Genomic DNA, 14946 nt, shown 5'->3' with positions numbered 1-14946 from the left:
AATAGGAGGAGTAGTCCTGGGGAGGAGGAGTATAATAGGAGGGATAGTCCTGGGGGGAGAGGAGGATAATAGGAGGAGTAGTCTTGGGGAGAGAGGAGGATAATAGGAGTAGTCCTGGGGGAGAGGAGTATAATAGTAGGAGTAGTCCTGGAGGGAGAGGAGTATAATAGGAGTAGTCCTGGGGGAGTATGATAGGAGGAGTAGTCCTGGGTAGAGAGGAGGATAATAGGAGTAGTCCTGGGGGAGTATAATAGGAGGAGTAGTCCTGGGGAGAGAGGATTATAATAGGAGTAGTAGTCCTGGGGAGAGAGGATTATAATAGGAGGAGTAGTCCTGGGGGGAGAGGAATATAATAGGTGGAGTAGTCCTGGGGGAAGAGGAGTATAATAGGAGGAGTAGTCCTGGGGGGAGAGGAGTATAATAGGAGGAGTAGTCCTGAGGGGGGAGGAGTATAATAGGAGGAGTAGTCCTGGGAAGGGGAGTATAATAGGAGGAGTAGTCCTGGGGGAGAGGAATATAATAGAAGGAGTAGTCCTGAGGGGAGAGGAGTATAATAGGAGGAGTAGTCGTGGGGGGAGAGGAGTATAAAAGGAGGAGTAGTACTGAGGGGGGAGGAGTATAATAGGAGGAGTAGTCCTGGGGGAAGAGGAGTATAATAGGAGGAGTAGTCCTGGGGGGAGAGGAGTATAATAGGAGGAGTATTCCTGGGGGCAGAGGAGTATATTAGGAGGAGTAGTCCTGGGGGGAGAGGAGTATAATAGGAGGAGTAGTCCTGGGGAGAGAGGAGTATAATAGGAGGAGTAGTCCTGGGGGAAGAGGAGTATAATAGGAGGAGTAGTCCTGGGGGGAGAGGAGTATAATAGGAGGAGTAGTCCTGGAGGTGAGGAGTATAATAGGAGGAGTAGTCCTGGGGGGAGAGGAGGATAATAGGAGGAGTAGTCCTGGAGGTGAGGAGTATAATAGGAGGAGTAGTCGTGGGGAGAGTGGATTATAATAGGAGGAGTAGTCCTGGGGAGAGAGGAGGATAATAGTAGTAGTCCGGGGGGGAGGAGTATAATAGGAGGAGGAGTCCTGGGGAGAGAGGATTATAATAGGAGGAGTAGTCCTGGGGAGGAGGAGTATAATAGGAGGGGTAGTCCTGGGGGGAGAGGAGGATAATAGGAGGAGTAGTCCTGGGGAGAGAGGAGGATAATAGGCGTAGTCCTGGGGGAGAGGAGTATAATAGGAGTAGTCCTGGGGGAGTATAATAGGAGGAGTAGTCCTGGGGAGAGAGGAGGATAATAGGAGTAGTCCTGGGGGAGTATAATAGGAGGAGTAGTCTTGGGGAGAGAGGAGGATAATAGGAGTAGTCCTGGGGGAGAGGAGTATAATAGGAGGAGTAGTCCTGGAGGGAGAGGAGTATAATAGGAGTAGTCCTGAGGGAGTATAATAGGAGGAGTAGTCCTGGGTAGAGAGGAGGATAATAGGAGTAGTCCTGGGGGAGAGGAGTATAATAGGAGGAGTAGTCCTGGAGGGAGAGGAGTATAATAGGAGTAGTCCTGGGGGAGTATAATAGGAGGAGTAGTCCTGGGGAGAGAGGATTATAATAGGAGTAGTAGTCCTGGGGAGAGAGGATTATAATAGGAGTAGTAGTCCTGGGGGGAGAGGAGTATAATAGGAGGAGTAGTCCTGGGGGGTGAGGAGTATAATAGGAGGAGTAGTCCTGGGGAGAGAGGAGGATAATAGGAGTAGTCCTGGGGGAGTATAATAGGAGGAGTAGTCCTGGGGAGAGAGGAAGATAATAGGAGTAGTCCTGGGGGAGTATAATAGGAGAAGTAGTCTTGGGGAGAGAGGATTATAATAGGAGGAGTAGTCCTGGGGAGAGAGAATTATAATAGGAGGAGTAGTCCTGGGGGGAGAGGATTATAATAGAAGGAGTAGTCCTGGGGGGTGAGGAGTATAATAGGAGTAGAAGTCCTGGGGGGAGAGGAGTATAATAGGAGGAGTAGTCCTGGGGGGTGAGCAGTATAATAGGAGGAGTAATCCTGGGGGGAGAGGAGTATAATAGGAGGAGGAGTCCTGGGGAAAGAGGAGGATAATAGGAGGAGTAGTCCTGGGGGGAGAGGAGTATAATAGGAGGAGTAGTCCTGGGGGGAGAGGAGTATAAAAAGAGGAGTAGTCCTGGGGGGAGTGAAGTATAATAGGAGGAGTAGTTCTGGGGGAAGAGGAGTATAATAGGAGGAATAGTCCTGGGGGGAGAGGAGTATAATAGGAGGAGTAGTCCTGGGGGGAGAGGAGTATAATAGGAGGAATAGTCCTGGGGGGAGAGGAGTATAATAGGTGGAGTAGTCCTGGGGGGAGGTGTATAGGTGCCCAATGTGTGTGGGGGGCGTGGCCAAGCGGCTAGAGTGTGTGGAGGGCGTGGCCGAGTGGCCAGAGTGTTTGGGGGCGGGGCCAAGCGGCCAGAGTGTGTGGGGGGCATGGCCGAGCGGCCAGTGTGGGGGCGTGGCTGAGCGGCAATAGCACATAAGGGGCGTGGCCGAGTGGGCAGAGCGCGTGGGGAGCGTGGCCGAGCGGGCAGAATGCGTGGGGAGCATGGCCGAGCAGGCAGAGCGCGTGGGTGGCGTGGCCGAGCGGGCAGACTGTGTGGGGGGCGTGGCCGAGCGAGCAACTATGCAAAGCGGTTTCCATAGTTATCCGATGTGTATCATGGTTACCAGCTTATGCCGGCTCCGGGACACGTGTGCCGGGAGCCGGGGTAATCTAGTAAGCATGGTACACATCATGTAACTATTCAAAGCGACAGTGAGGGTTCACTTTTTGTTTATTGGTCTCCTGCTGTGCAGCACACATCGGTGTGTGACAGCGGGAGACCAACGATCTGAACAGGCAGGGATCCGGCATATGCTGGTAACCATGCTACACAATATTACCCGATGTGTACCATGGTTACCAGCGTACCGGCAACCCAGCCAACACATACCCTCACGTTGCTGAGGTTGCCGGCGTATGCTGGTGTGGGCTCTCGGGGATGCAACACTCACCTGGGAGTCGGGGCCAGCCGTCACATATCCTCACGTTGCTGGGGTTGTCGGCGGGGCTCCGTGTCGGTTCGGGGAATACGTGTGGGGGTGCGGGGCCAGACTGAGCGTCCAATGCGTGAGGGGGCGGGGCCTGGCCAAGGGGCCAATGCGTGCGGGGGGTGGGGCCTGGCCGAGCGGCCAATCCATGCGGGGGGCTAGGCCAGGCCGAGGCGAGTGGCCAATCCGTGGGGGGCGGGGCCAGGCCAAGCCCAGCGGCCAATCCGACGGTTGTCACTGTAACAACACTGTCACTGTAACGACACAATTTTGGAGAACGACAGACAGACAGACAGAATAAGGCAATTATATATATAGATATATTTGCACATTTTGTCACACAACTTATACAGTATATTTTATCTAATATGTCCTGCGAAGTAATAAAAGGCATCCTGCCTTTCAATAACACCCTCCACATAGAAAAGTTTTTGTCTCTGATTACATTCGACGTATTTCATACTATAGCAACTCATTATTTGTGGCTGGGATCATCCTTTATCCATAATGCATAGGTCTGTTTTTCTTGACTTTTGGTACATATGGACATTTCTATAAGTAATATACTATTACTATGTTTTCTTTTTCAGAGTCAGTCAGTGATCAACTCTATCAGGCTGTATATACTTGTATTTTGCGCTCCTTAATCATCCTAGCACAGCTCGCAGGATGTGACATGGAAAGTATTGGAAGAGGTCTTTTACATCTACTAAATAAACCGCCAGATGGTCCGAACATCCTAAAGAATAAGCCTCTAGTTAGTGAACATATGCTTAAAGATATGCTTTTCAGATCTAGAATTCAGGAACAGAAGTTAAGGTAATGTTGAACTACTCATCCTAATTGTATAAATAGCATATATTTCTTAGAAGTCAATAATATTTTAACCCTGTAAATATAGCAGGAGTGAAAAAATTAGCAAAATAAAAATGCGAATGGCAAAAAGGAAGGAAAACCCTGTGTCTAGGAAAGGGGAAGATGGAGACCCCTGGCCAAACCTACTGCTGATCCCTATCACCCTAGATAGATTCCGCACCTATATGCCAAGCCGGATAACTGACCCTAGGTATCCCTAGTGCTGGGCCCTAAATAGGGAATGGATGGGATGAGCTCGTCGTCAACCCCACTAAACACTATAGAAGACACAAGGGGGACACACAGGGAAAAGTACATGAACTACATATCCACAGATGACTCAGATACAGGTTCAGCAAAGCTTCAGCAATAATACTACAGATGAGAGCAAGCCTCCTGCTTTCAACTAGAGCTAAAGGAACTGAATAGTATCACCAGCACCAGTCCAGGGAAGATGGGAGTAACGGTGTTACCTTCTATTGCCAGGAACCACGTAACTGTCTGTCACCTGTGACACACCCGTGACAGTGCGCTGTCATGATTCTTCAGTGTCAGAGCTGGGAACTGCAGTCATGTGGCCGCAAGTATGCAATGTGCATACTGCCAGCTAGAATCCAACTAGATATGGGCGGCATTGGTCAATGCAAGTGTACTGAGTGAGGCGACTCCCATCTAGTCGAATTCTGGCTGGCTGTATGCATATCACAAACTCGCTACCATGTGCCCACTGCTTCCGACTCTGACTCCGGAGAACCTGACACACAGAGTTACTGCAGACTTGTGGATTAGACCGGACAACCTCTTTGCCTAATTATCATTCTGCACAGCTTTCCACAAGCTCCTGAAACAAATAAATTAGCTTGAGAAGCTTGAAATGGTGATGATTAAGCTCAGTAAGATGGTTTATGATCTTGCAGACATAGCAATGGGGGCCTGTGTAGTATTTGGAGCAGCAGGCTGTCTTCTAGCCAGAGGCAGACAGCATCACATACTGTAAAAATAGAAGGAAAAGCAGGGAAGAGAAATGAATGCTAAATAGAAAGCATGAGTAAAAGCGTGCCAAAAGTATGTCAATATACTAGAAATATGTTTGTCCATTTCAGCCACTTTCAATTCTATTTGATGCACATATTTATATAACTATATACATTAGAGCTAGTCTGTGGTATGGGTCATATTATAGAGCTCGACACTTTGCTGCACTGTAATATAGGAAAATGCCATTTTAAAACTGTATTCTCAAGTTTGGAGTTATCCTCTATTCAGGGGAAACGATCGCTGGGATCCTGGACCACCACAGATACCTAGAAGCAGAACTCTAAAGAACCCCATGTAAATGGAGTGGTGGTTGATCATGTGCATTGCCACTCCATTTTTTCATATGGGATTACTGAAGACCCTATATATGTATAATGTACATTTAAATCCAGTGACTCACCATTGACACTCTCTCTGATTGTACTCATTCATTTCCCATGTTCTTTTCCGTCTGGCCCAAAACACCAGGGCAAAATCTTCTCGTTTCTGAAAAACATTAAACACCAAAATCTTTGGCTCATCACTTTTTCAGTATCCCCCTCACTTTTACCCACCTCTAAACAAAGGACATTGTACCCTATATAATAATAATTCCACACCCTTTGCCATATGCCAGATTTGTTTCCCCCAAACGAGACAGTGCATCCCTTGTAACTCTACAGTTATATATAGTATCCCTTTACTGCATCCAGACAGGAATAGCACCCTCATGCACGTCATGTCCCCTTTTCAATGTCCCCTTTGCACCCCCATACAGTAATTATAGTTCCCTATATATATATATTTTTTTTTTTTTTTTAAGCCTCCATACAATAATTTTGTTTCTTTTTTTCTAGTGATACAATCATGCCCTTCTTTTTTACATCCATAGAATACTTATGTCCCCCTTTGGGATTATGGGATTACAAACAATAATGATGCTGCCTTTATATAGTCTCTCTCTCTCTGTCTTCTGTACATTAATGTCCCCCTAAAGACACTTTTATGCTCAGATTTTCAATAAATAAAAGCCAAGTCAAGTGTCCTTAAAGATGGTCACAGGTTATCCTCAAGCACCATCTGATACTAATTACATCGGTGAAGATTTTATAGCATATACACTGTGTGCAGAATTATTAGGCAAGTTGTATTTTAGAGGATTTTTTTTATTATTGAGCAACAACTATGTTCTCAATCAACCCAATAGACTCATAAATAAAAAAGCTTAATATTTTTGGAAATTGCAGTGAGGTTTTTTTAGATTTGGCTATTTTAGGATGATATCTGTTTGTGCAGGTAACTATTGCTGTGCAAAATTATTAGGCAACTTAATAAAAACCAAATATATTCCCATCTCACTTGTTTATTTTCACCAGGTAAACCAATATAACTGCACAAAATTTAGAAATAAACATTTCTGACATGCAAAAACAAAACCCCTAAAAATGAGTGACCAATATAGCCACGTTTCTTTATGATGACACTCAACAGCCTACCATCCATAGATTCTGTCAGTTGCTTGATCTGTTTATGATCAACATTGCATGCAGCAGCCACCACAGCCTCCCAGACACTGTTCCGAGAGGTGTACTATTTTCCTTCCCTGTACATCTTACATTTTATGAGGGACCAGAGTTTTCTATGGGGTTCAGATCAGGTGAACAAGGGGGCCATGTCATTATTTTTTCATCTTTTAGACCTTTACTGGCCAGCCACACTGTGGAGTAGTTGGGTGCATGTGATGGAGTATTGTCCTGCATGAAAATCATGTTTTTCTTGAACGATACCGACTTCATCCTGTACCACTGCTTGAAGATGTTGTCTTCCAGAAACTGGCAGTAGATTTGGGAGTTGAGTTTCACTCCATCCTCAACCCGAAAAGGTCCCACAAGTTCATCTTTGATGATACCAGCCCATACCAGTACCCCACCTCCACTTTGCTGGCATCTGAGTCGGAGTGGAGCTCTCTGCCCTTTACTGATCCAGCCTCTGGCCCATCCATCTGGCCCATCAAGAGTCACTCTCATTTCATCAGTCCATAAAACCTTTGAAAAATCAGTCTTAAGATATTTCTTGGCCCACTCTTGACGTTTTATCGTATGTTTCTTGTTCAAAGGTGGTCGTTTTTCAGCCTTCCTTACCTTGGCCATGTCCCTGAGTATGGCACACCTTGTGCTTTTTGCTACTCCAGTAACATTGCAGCTCTAAAATATGGCCAAACTGGTGGCAAATGGCATCTTGGCAGCTTAATGCTTGATTTTCCTCAATTCATGAGCAGTCATTTTGCGCCATTTTTGCCCAACATGCTTCTTGCGACCCTGTTGGCTATTTGCCATGAAACGCTTGATTGTTCGGTGATCACGCTTCAAAAGTTTGTCAATTTCAAAACTGCTACATCCCCATGCAAGACATCTCACAATTTTGGACTTTTCAGAGCCCGTCAAATCTCTCTTCTGACTCATTTTGCCAAAGGAAAGGAAGTTGCCTAATAATTAAGCACACATTATATAGGGTGCTGATGTCATTACACCACACCCCTCCTCATTACAGAGATGCACATCACCTGATTTACTTAATTGGTAGTTGGCTTTCAAGCCTATACAGCTTGGAGTAGGACAACATGTATACAAATTACCATGTGATCAAAATACTCATTTGCCTAATAATTCTGCACACAGTGTATTAAGATTTTGTTCTAAGATGGTTACGCAGGTAAAATTCCAGCGAAGTTGCCCCAAAACATAACATGTCTACCTCTACCAATGCTTTGCAGTTGGAATCAGGGATTTTTTTGTGAAATGTCCTTGTTCCATGCGATTGTGAGCAGATATTTATCTATGCTTCATCTGACCAGAGTATATTTTTATTAAAGTCCTGGTGTTTGCCTAATTATGGATAAGCTGTAGTCTTGTTTTTATGTTCTTTTTAGTCTGTAATGGCCTCCTTTCATTTAAATCTATTTTGGGCAGCCCAGGGGCAGATGCAGACAAGAGGGCCCCTATGCCAGAACAGTATATGGGTTACTTTGCACTCCAAAACTGTGTCTGTGATAGAAGCTGCTGCTTTGAAGGTAGAATTGTCCCTCTTACTCCTTGTGCCAATGACAAGTCCTCCCCTGGTACAGCCTTTTCCTAAAGCTAGACTCGTGGCAGTATGGAGCCTCCTTGTAAATCTACTTTGTACACTGATTAAAGTAAGATCAAATATTGGTTTCTTCACATGTTAAAAAATGTGGGGAAAAAACTGCATTACATGGCGTGTCCTCACTTTTTCATGACAGTAGTGTATGTACTTTTTATCGTCCTTCTTGAAATTGTGGTCCAGTTTCCCATGTAGTGTTACCCTGTTGTTCAACTTAGAAATGACTGTTAAGTATTATAAACCTATTTTTCATATGATAACATGGTTGACTTTGTTAGCTCCACAAAATGTAATTTCTGCTTCATGCTTTTAAAGGAATACATTTGTAGGAATTACTCAAGAAATGTTTTTGTTTTTACCAGGTTTAAGTTATCCCTGAAGTTTCAGATCCCACAGATTCTGATAGATCCAGCTATAGACGTAGCTGAAAATGTCTTGCACCAGGTGGTTCTTTCCATCATAGATGTGAGCAGTAGTTTGAACTCGTGGTCAGGAGAGAACAAAGGGCAATCATTTCATGTACCAATGGCTACAGACGAGCTGCTGCAATACATTACGACAAAGGTGGTGGAATCAGTCAGAGGTATCCTATTTACACCTCTCATTCACATGTAACTTGTATGTTTGACTTGAAGGGGTTAAGGCAAATTCAACAACTTAACTTAAAGATGTAGTCCCAACTCCCATAACTTGTATGCTTGACTTGAAGGGGTTAAGGCAAATTCAACAACTTAACTTAAAGATGTAGTCCCAACTCCCAGATTTTATCCCAATATGTAGTATATGTATTAATAATATTAGCAAATACCTCCAATTAGAAATGTAGTATAGTTCTCCTGATATAGCCATGTCTCTTACCTTATGTGCCGTTTAGGTACCCATAGTTACGTCCACTCAAGTAGAGAAAGTTAGTTACGCAGTTAATTGCTTGTGGATGTAACCATGGATGCCTAAGCTGTAATGCCCTGAACATGCCGTGAAAGACATGGCTATATAGGAGAATATACTACATTTTTAATTGGAGGTATTTGCTAATATTTAGTGATGGGCGAATAGTAAGATATTTGCGTTTGGATTATTCGTACCGAATACCTAGTACAATTCTAGTTTATAGTAAAATAACAAACCTAATCCAAGTCAATGGTTAACGCGATCATTTTTTTGGGAAATCTTCAAGAATAATGCTTAGGTTTTGCATTGACTTGCATTAGGTTCTTTATTTGTGACGACTACTGGAATTGTACTAGGTATTTGGTACAAATAATCAGAACCCAAATAGCTTACTATTCACTCATCATCACTACTAATAAAATTATTATTATTATTATTACTACTACACCTACTACATATTGGGATAGGATCTTGGAGATGGGGATACCACTTTTATTCCAACCCTCAGGTGCATCTTAAATATTATGGGCAAATAATTTTCTAAGCATAGCATACTTTTTGAAATGTTTAAAATAAAATAATATTAAATGTTGTATATACAATAAGTCAGATATTTTGTTTTCTTTTCACAGATCTACACCCTGTGGTTAAGAAGCATGTATTCTCCCTAAGCTCCTACAACTTCTTGTGGGCAGACAACATGTATAGACAGAGTCAGGAGTTCTTAGCCAGCATTCCAAACCTTGCTGCAATGCACAAAGAAGTCAAACATTTCCTCAAGATTGAAGAGCAAATTAAGGAATACTCAGAAGTAAGCATTTAACACAGTTTAAAACAAACATAACTTTATGTGACATTGTCTCCATTTTGTTATTTCTATTGTGGTCACTGCAGTAGTCGAGCTCTGTTGTGGTCACCTGCTGTAGTAGTAGTAGTAGAGGATCATGGCTGAGGGTATAAGTAAACAATTCCTTAGTAAACAGAATGCTGTATCATTATCAATACGCTATTTTACTGACCTGACAAATAACATAACAGCATACCGACGGATGTTAGCTATACCTTACAACCTGCTGTGTAGACCTCAATCGGTGTTGGCACGTAGATGCTGCTGTTGATAACAACATAGGCATCCAAATGGTTAAAAGAGGTAGAGGGCTCCTTCTTAATCCCTATTGTCACTCTGAGGTCATGATTTTGTAGTCCTGATGGTTGTCAAAGGCCTCGGATCCACTTGCACATGGCTTCCGATGCAAGAGCATTAGCGATATGCTAATGACCCTCTGCTGCGAGTGTGAGCTGAGGGTCATGAGACTGGGATCCAATCTTGCAATTGGATCACAGCTGCGGAGAAGAGGGAGGGAACACTTTCTCCCCATCCCCTCCCCGTCCTGTCTCTGTGTATATCGCACTGCAGTCAGATGACATGGGATGTTTCGCACGTACCCATAGACTTATATTGGTGTTAGTGAGCTGAGACTCACTGCCAAACGCAGCATGTTGCGATTCACTCCACATGTCACTATGGCATGAGAAATCAATCGCAGATGGATGCTGCCCCATAGTTTTCCACTAGAGTCAGAGCAATCCAATGTTTTATCAGATTACAATCATCCATGAAAAACGCAAGTGGAACCAAGGCCAAATAGTGAGTATAGAGTCTGTCAGCTATGGTGACCAGTTAGGCCTCATTCAGACATCCGTGTTGCATCAATTTCTTTCCCAAATACAACATGTACCCATTATAACCAATAGATGTATTCACATATCCGTGTTTTTTCAAGAACTGTGTGTCCTTGCAAAACTCATGGAGACATGTCCATTTTTTTGGTATCAGGGATAAAAAGGTCCAATACATGTCTATGGGTCTGTGAAAAACACAAACAGCACATGAATGGCATCCGTGTGACACCAATGTGCTCTACATATTTACCATTGCAAATGATAGGAGAAGCTTTGTACTTCCTTTATTTATTAATTTATCCATCCAAGAAAAACGATGATGACACACTGATGGTAAAAACAGCCACATGGATGACACACTGATCTAAAGACACTGATTACACCGGTAGTTTTTCACATACATGTTTAAAGGGAATCTGTCACCAGGTTTTTGCTATCTCATTTGAGAGCAGAATGATGTAGGCAAAGAGACTCTGATTCTTATGGTCTATCATTTACTTTACTAAGTGGAGCAGTTCTGACACAATCATAGTTTTCAGATTAAATATGCAGCAGATATGACTAAGCTGCTCCCTCTCACTCCAGTGTCTGTATGTACCATGTCTAAAGGCAGTGAGCTGCTAATCACAGGAGTGGGAATGTCAGACTGCCAGGCATGAGGCAATGTAGTCCTAAGCACTGATAAGGTCCTGGTGCTAAAACAATTATTGCAAGTGAACAACAGCAGGTAGCTTGATTGAATTCAATGTTTTAACCCCTACAGCATGCTGTCTTCAGATTACATAGCAAAATAACCTGCTGACAGATTCCCTTTAAACACAGACATGTGAATGAGGCCTTAGGATGTTAGCAACGTGTTAGTGAAAAATATAATTTTTCATCTCATTCATTCCATTTTTCATGTATTCACCTGATAGTCGTTTTTAATAGTTTGCCTTTTAATTTTTAGTTTTTTCCAATATATAGGCCCCTCAAAGTTACTTCAAAATCGAAAAAGCCTATAAAAAATATAAGTTTTGTACAGTCCCTTGAAAAAAAAATGAAAAATTGCTACTACAGTTTTAAAACTTCTAACATAAGAAAATAAAAAGACATTTTAAAAATTATGCCCATCTAAAGTAGACAAACAAGGATTGGTATTTATTAACTTTTTTTGTGTGGTATGACTATCTGATTAAATAGTAATATATTCAAAGTTTGAAAGATGCAAAGTTTTCATCAAATTTCCAATATTTTTTTATAAGTGACTGGTCAGAACGTAAAGATTTGGGGAGACTTTTGGTTGCATGTATGTTTTAACAAATGTAGCCATTCTGTTTTTTTAAAAAAAGAGGTGCACTTGGTGATTTATAATTCTACATGTACATTTGTTCAATGTCGTTCGTTCACAGTATTACAATTATCTTCCTAATTGATACATTAATTCATGTATTTTGCTTACTAGGTTTTGCAGTTAGGCTGCATTTGTCTTGATTACTCATTAATAAAGGAAACCTTAAAAGGTTTAGTTGGAAGTTGGAAGTCTCATTATGCAACTATTTTACATTCCCGTGTACAAGTAAGTGCACTTTCTCTACTAATCGACTCTGTAGAATAGATTATTACTCTTAATAATGACATTACAATCTTATTTTCCTTCCAGGAAGAACTTCTGCAGGTTGTACAATATCGAGAGGAAGTATGGCAGCAGCTCACAGCGCCAGTAGAAAGCCTGGAGCAGTTGAACTCTATTTTAACACTATTAGAGGAACTGCAAAATATGGAAAATAAGATTGATGAGTTGTACCAACCTATAGAAAACACATATGAACAACTGAGGTATATCTGTCAGGTGCTAATTCTGCATAAATCTAAAATATAAACATATAATCCTTTGTCAGGTACTTAAAGAAGTTGTCCCTTTTTAATTAAATTTCTTCCTGTAACGCTCACTGCGGTGATGCTAAGTTGGCAAGCGGGAGTAGACCCACTGGACCATAGGGGGTCCCACGCTTACCCTTAGTGGGAGGGATTTAACTAAGCACCTGTCGTGAGGCAGACGCCAAGTACCACTCCCAAGGCAGTGACTAGGACTGTAACAGCTGACCCTCAGGACAGGAGACTGACTCAAGTATAGACACAGGTTCAGGCAGGTACAGGCGGGATGTCTGAGGCAGACAGGCTGGTACGAATAGGTATGGTAGGTACGGCAGGGTAGATAGGTATGGGAAGGCAGTTGCAGGTGACGGGCACAGGAACTACGGGACCTGACAACTAGCTAGCAGATTGGAAGACTAACTAAGAGAGCTGCATAGGCACCTCCCCTAATAGGAGGGTGTCCTAAATGCTAAGAGGTATTTACAGGAAATGGTTCGCCATCTCTTTAAGAGGAGGACAGGTGTGCGCGCACACGTGCCCTAAGCACACTTCCTTGAAACCTGAGCTGCGTGCACAGGCTCAGGATAAGGAGGAAACAGGAGCACATGTGGATGGCTGCAGGGCAGCAGAGCAGGGAGCCACCTGGCTGGAGCACTGAGTAAGGCCGGCTTCTCACTTGCAATTTTCTCGCAGTAGTGCAATGCGAGAAATTCTCGCATTGCACTTGGACCCATGTTAATCAATGAGGCAGCGCCCATCTGCTATTTTTTTCTCAGTCTAAATCGGACTGAGAAAAAAAATCAAAGAATGCTGCGTTTTGGAGAGTTTCTCGCGCGAGTCTCTCCAATGCAACTCTAGGGGAGCGGGTAAATAAACGGATGTCACACGGACCGGCACTCACACCATCCTAGTGACATTCGTTTTTCTAAATACATTTATCACATGTTTCACAAAACACTGGAAATGAGTGAGGTCTCACAATGTCTGTCAATCTCTACCTCTGTCAGTCGGTCTCTCCCTCTCGGTCTCTATTCTCTCTCTGTCGGTCGGTCTGTCGGTCGGTCTCACTCTCTGTCGGTCTCTCTCTCTCTCTGTGTATGTCGGTCTATTCCTTTCACCCCTTCTCTCATACTCACCGATCCCTGATCACCAGCGCAGTGCTGCACGGCATTCACACTGCACCGGCGGCTTCTCCTCTTTTGAAAATGCCGGCCGCTCATTATTCAATCTCGTATTCCCTGCTTTTCCCTGGCCACCGGCGCCAATGATTGGTTGCAGTCAGACACGCCCCCACGATGAGTGACAGCTGTCTCACTGCAACCAATCACAGCTGCCGGTGGGCGGGTCTATATCATGCAGTAAAATAAATAAATAAATAATTTAAAAAAAACGGCGTGCGGTTCCCCCCAATTTTAATACCAGCCAGGGTAAAGCCACACAGCTGACGGCTAGTATTGTCAGGATGGGGAGCCCCACGTTATGGGGAGCCAACCACCCTAACAATATCAGCCAGCAGCCGCCCGGAATAGCGGCATCCATTAGATGGGACAGTCCCGGGACTGTACCCGGCCATCCCGAATTGCCCTCGTGCGGTGGCAATCGATGTAATAAGGAGTTAATGGCAGCAGCCCAAAGCTGCCACTAAGTCCTAGATTATTCATGGCAGGCGTCTCCCCGAGATACCTTCCATGATTAACCTGTAAGATTTCGAAAATGAAGACATACACCAAAAAATCCTTTATTTGAAATAAATAACAAAAAAAACAACCCTCTTTCACCACTTTATTCAAGTCCACAAATACCCTTCCATGTCCGACGTAATCCACAGAGGTCCCTCGACGCTGTCAGCTCTGCTACATCAGAAGCTGACAGAGAGCAGTCACAGACCACGACCGCTCTCTGTGAGCTCCCCGCATTGACTGAAGTGAGTAGCGCGATCAGCGATGACATCACTCAGGTTACCCGTAGGCACAGATCTCAGCGGGAGGACTGCAGCAGTGGCCGCGGGTAACCTCAGTGACGGCACCGCTGATAGCGCGGCTCACTGCGGTCACTCAGGGAATTTGCGGTCATCGGTGAGACCTTCACCGGTGGCCGAAAATCAGGGGCCATGCCACACAGACAGAGCCGCAGGATGACAATGAAGTCGGGTGAAGTTCATCCGACTTCATTCTGATCATGCGGCTCTGTCTGTGTCTGCTGTCAGCGGCCATTCAGCTCTGCTACATGGCTCAGTCTGTGTCTGCTGTCAGCGGCCATGTAGCAGAGCTGAATGGCAGATGACATAGTAAAAACGGATCCCATACGCATCAAACACGCATTGCACATGCACTGCAATCATGAGAAAAATCCCAGGATCGCAGTGCAGTTGCATTGCACACTGATCATAAAGTGAACTAAAATCGTCCGACTTTTTATCATGCAACTCGGACCGATTTTACAC

The 14946-nt window shown here is 44.0% G+C and overlaps 1 protein-coding gene across 1 annotated transcript in view; it reads left to right on the top strand.

Annotated features, from left to right (window-relative positions):
• LOC142297246 (dynein axonemal heavy chain 5-like) overlaps positions 1–14946 on the top strand; it is a 460910-nt gene that overhangs the window by 133399 nt on the left and 312565 nt on the right. The window contains exons 23-27 of the mRNA XM_075341502.1: positions 3650–3878; positions 8435–8655; positions 9596–9774; positions 12091–12204; positions 12289–12464. Of these exons, the coding sequence (XP_075197617.1) occupies positions 3650–3878; positions 8435–8655; positions 9596–9774; positions 12091–12204; positions 12289–12464 (919 nt within the window). The remainder of the gene's footprint in view (positions 1–3649; positions 3879–8434; positions 8656–9595; positions 9775–12090; positions 12205–12288; positions 12465–14946) is intronic.

Source organism: Anomaloglossus baeobatrachus, chromosome 3, assembly GCF_048569485.1.
Source record: "Anomaloglossus baeobatrachus isolate aAnoBae1 chromosome 3, aAnoBae1.hap1, whole genome shotgun sequence".
NCBI lineage: Eukaryota > Metazoa > Chordata > Amphibia > Anura > Aromobatidae > Anomaloglossus > Anomaloglossus baeobatrachus.
The sequence above is the reverse complement of the archived record's forward strand: the minus strand, read 5'-3'. Positions and strand labels throughout refer to the sequence as shown.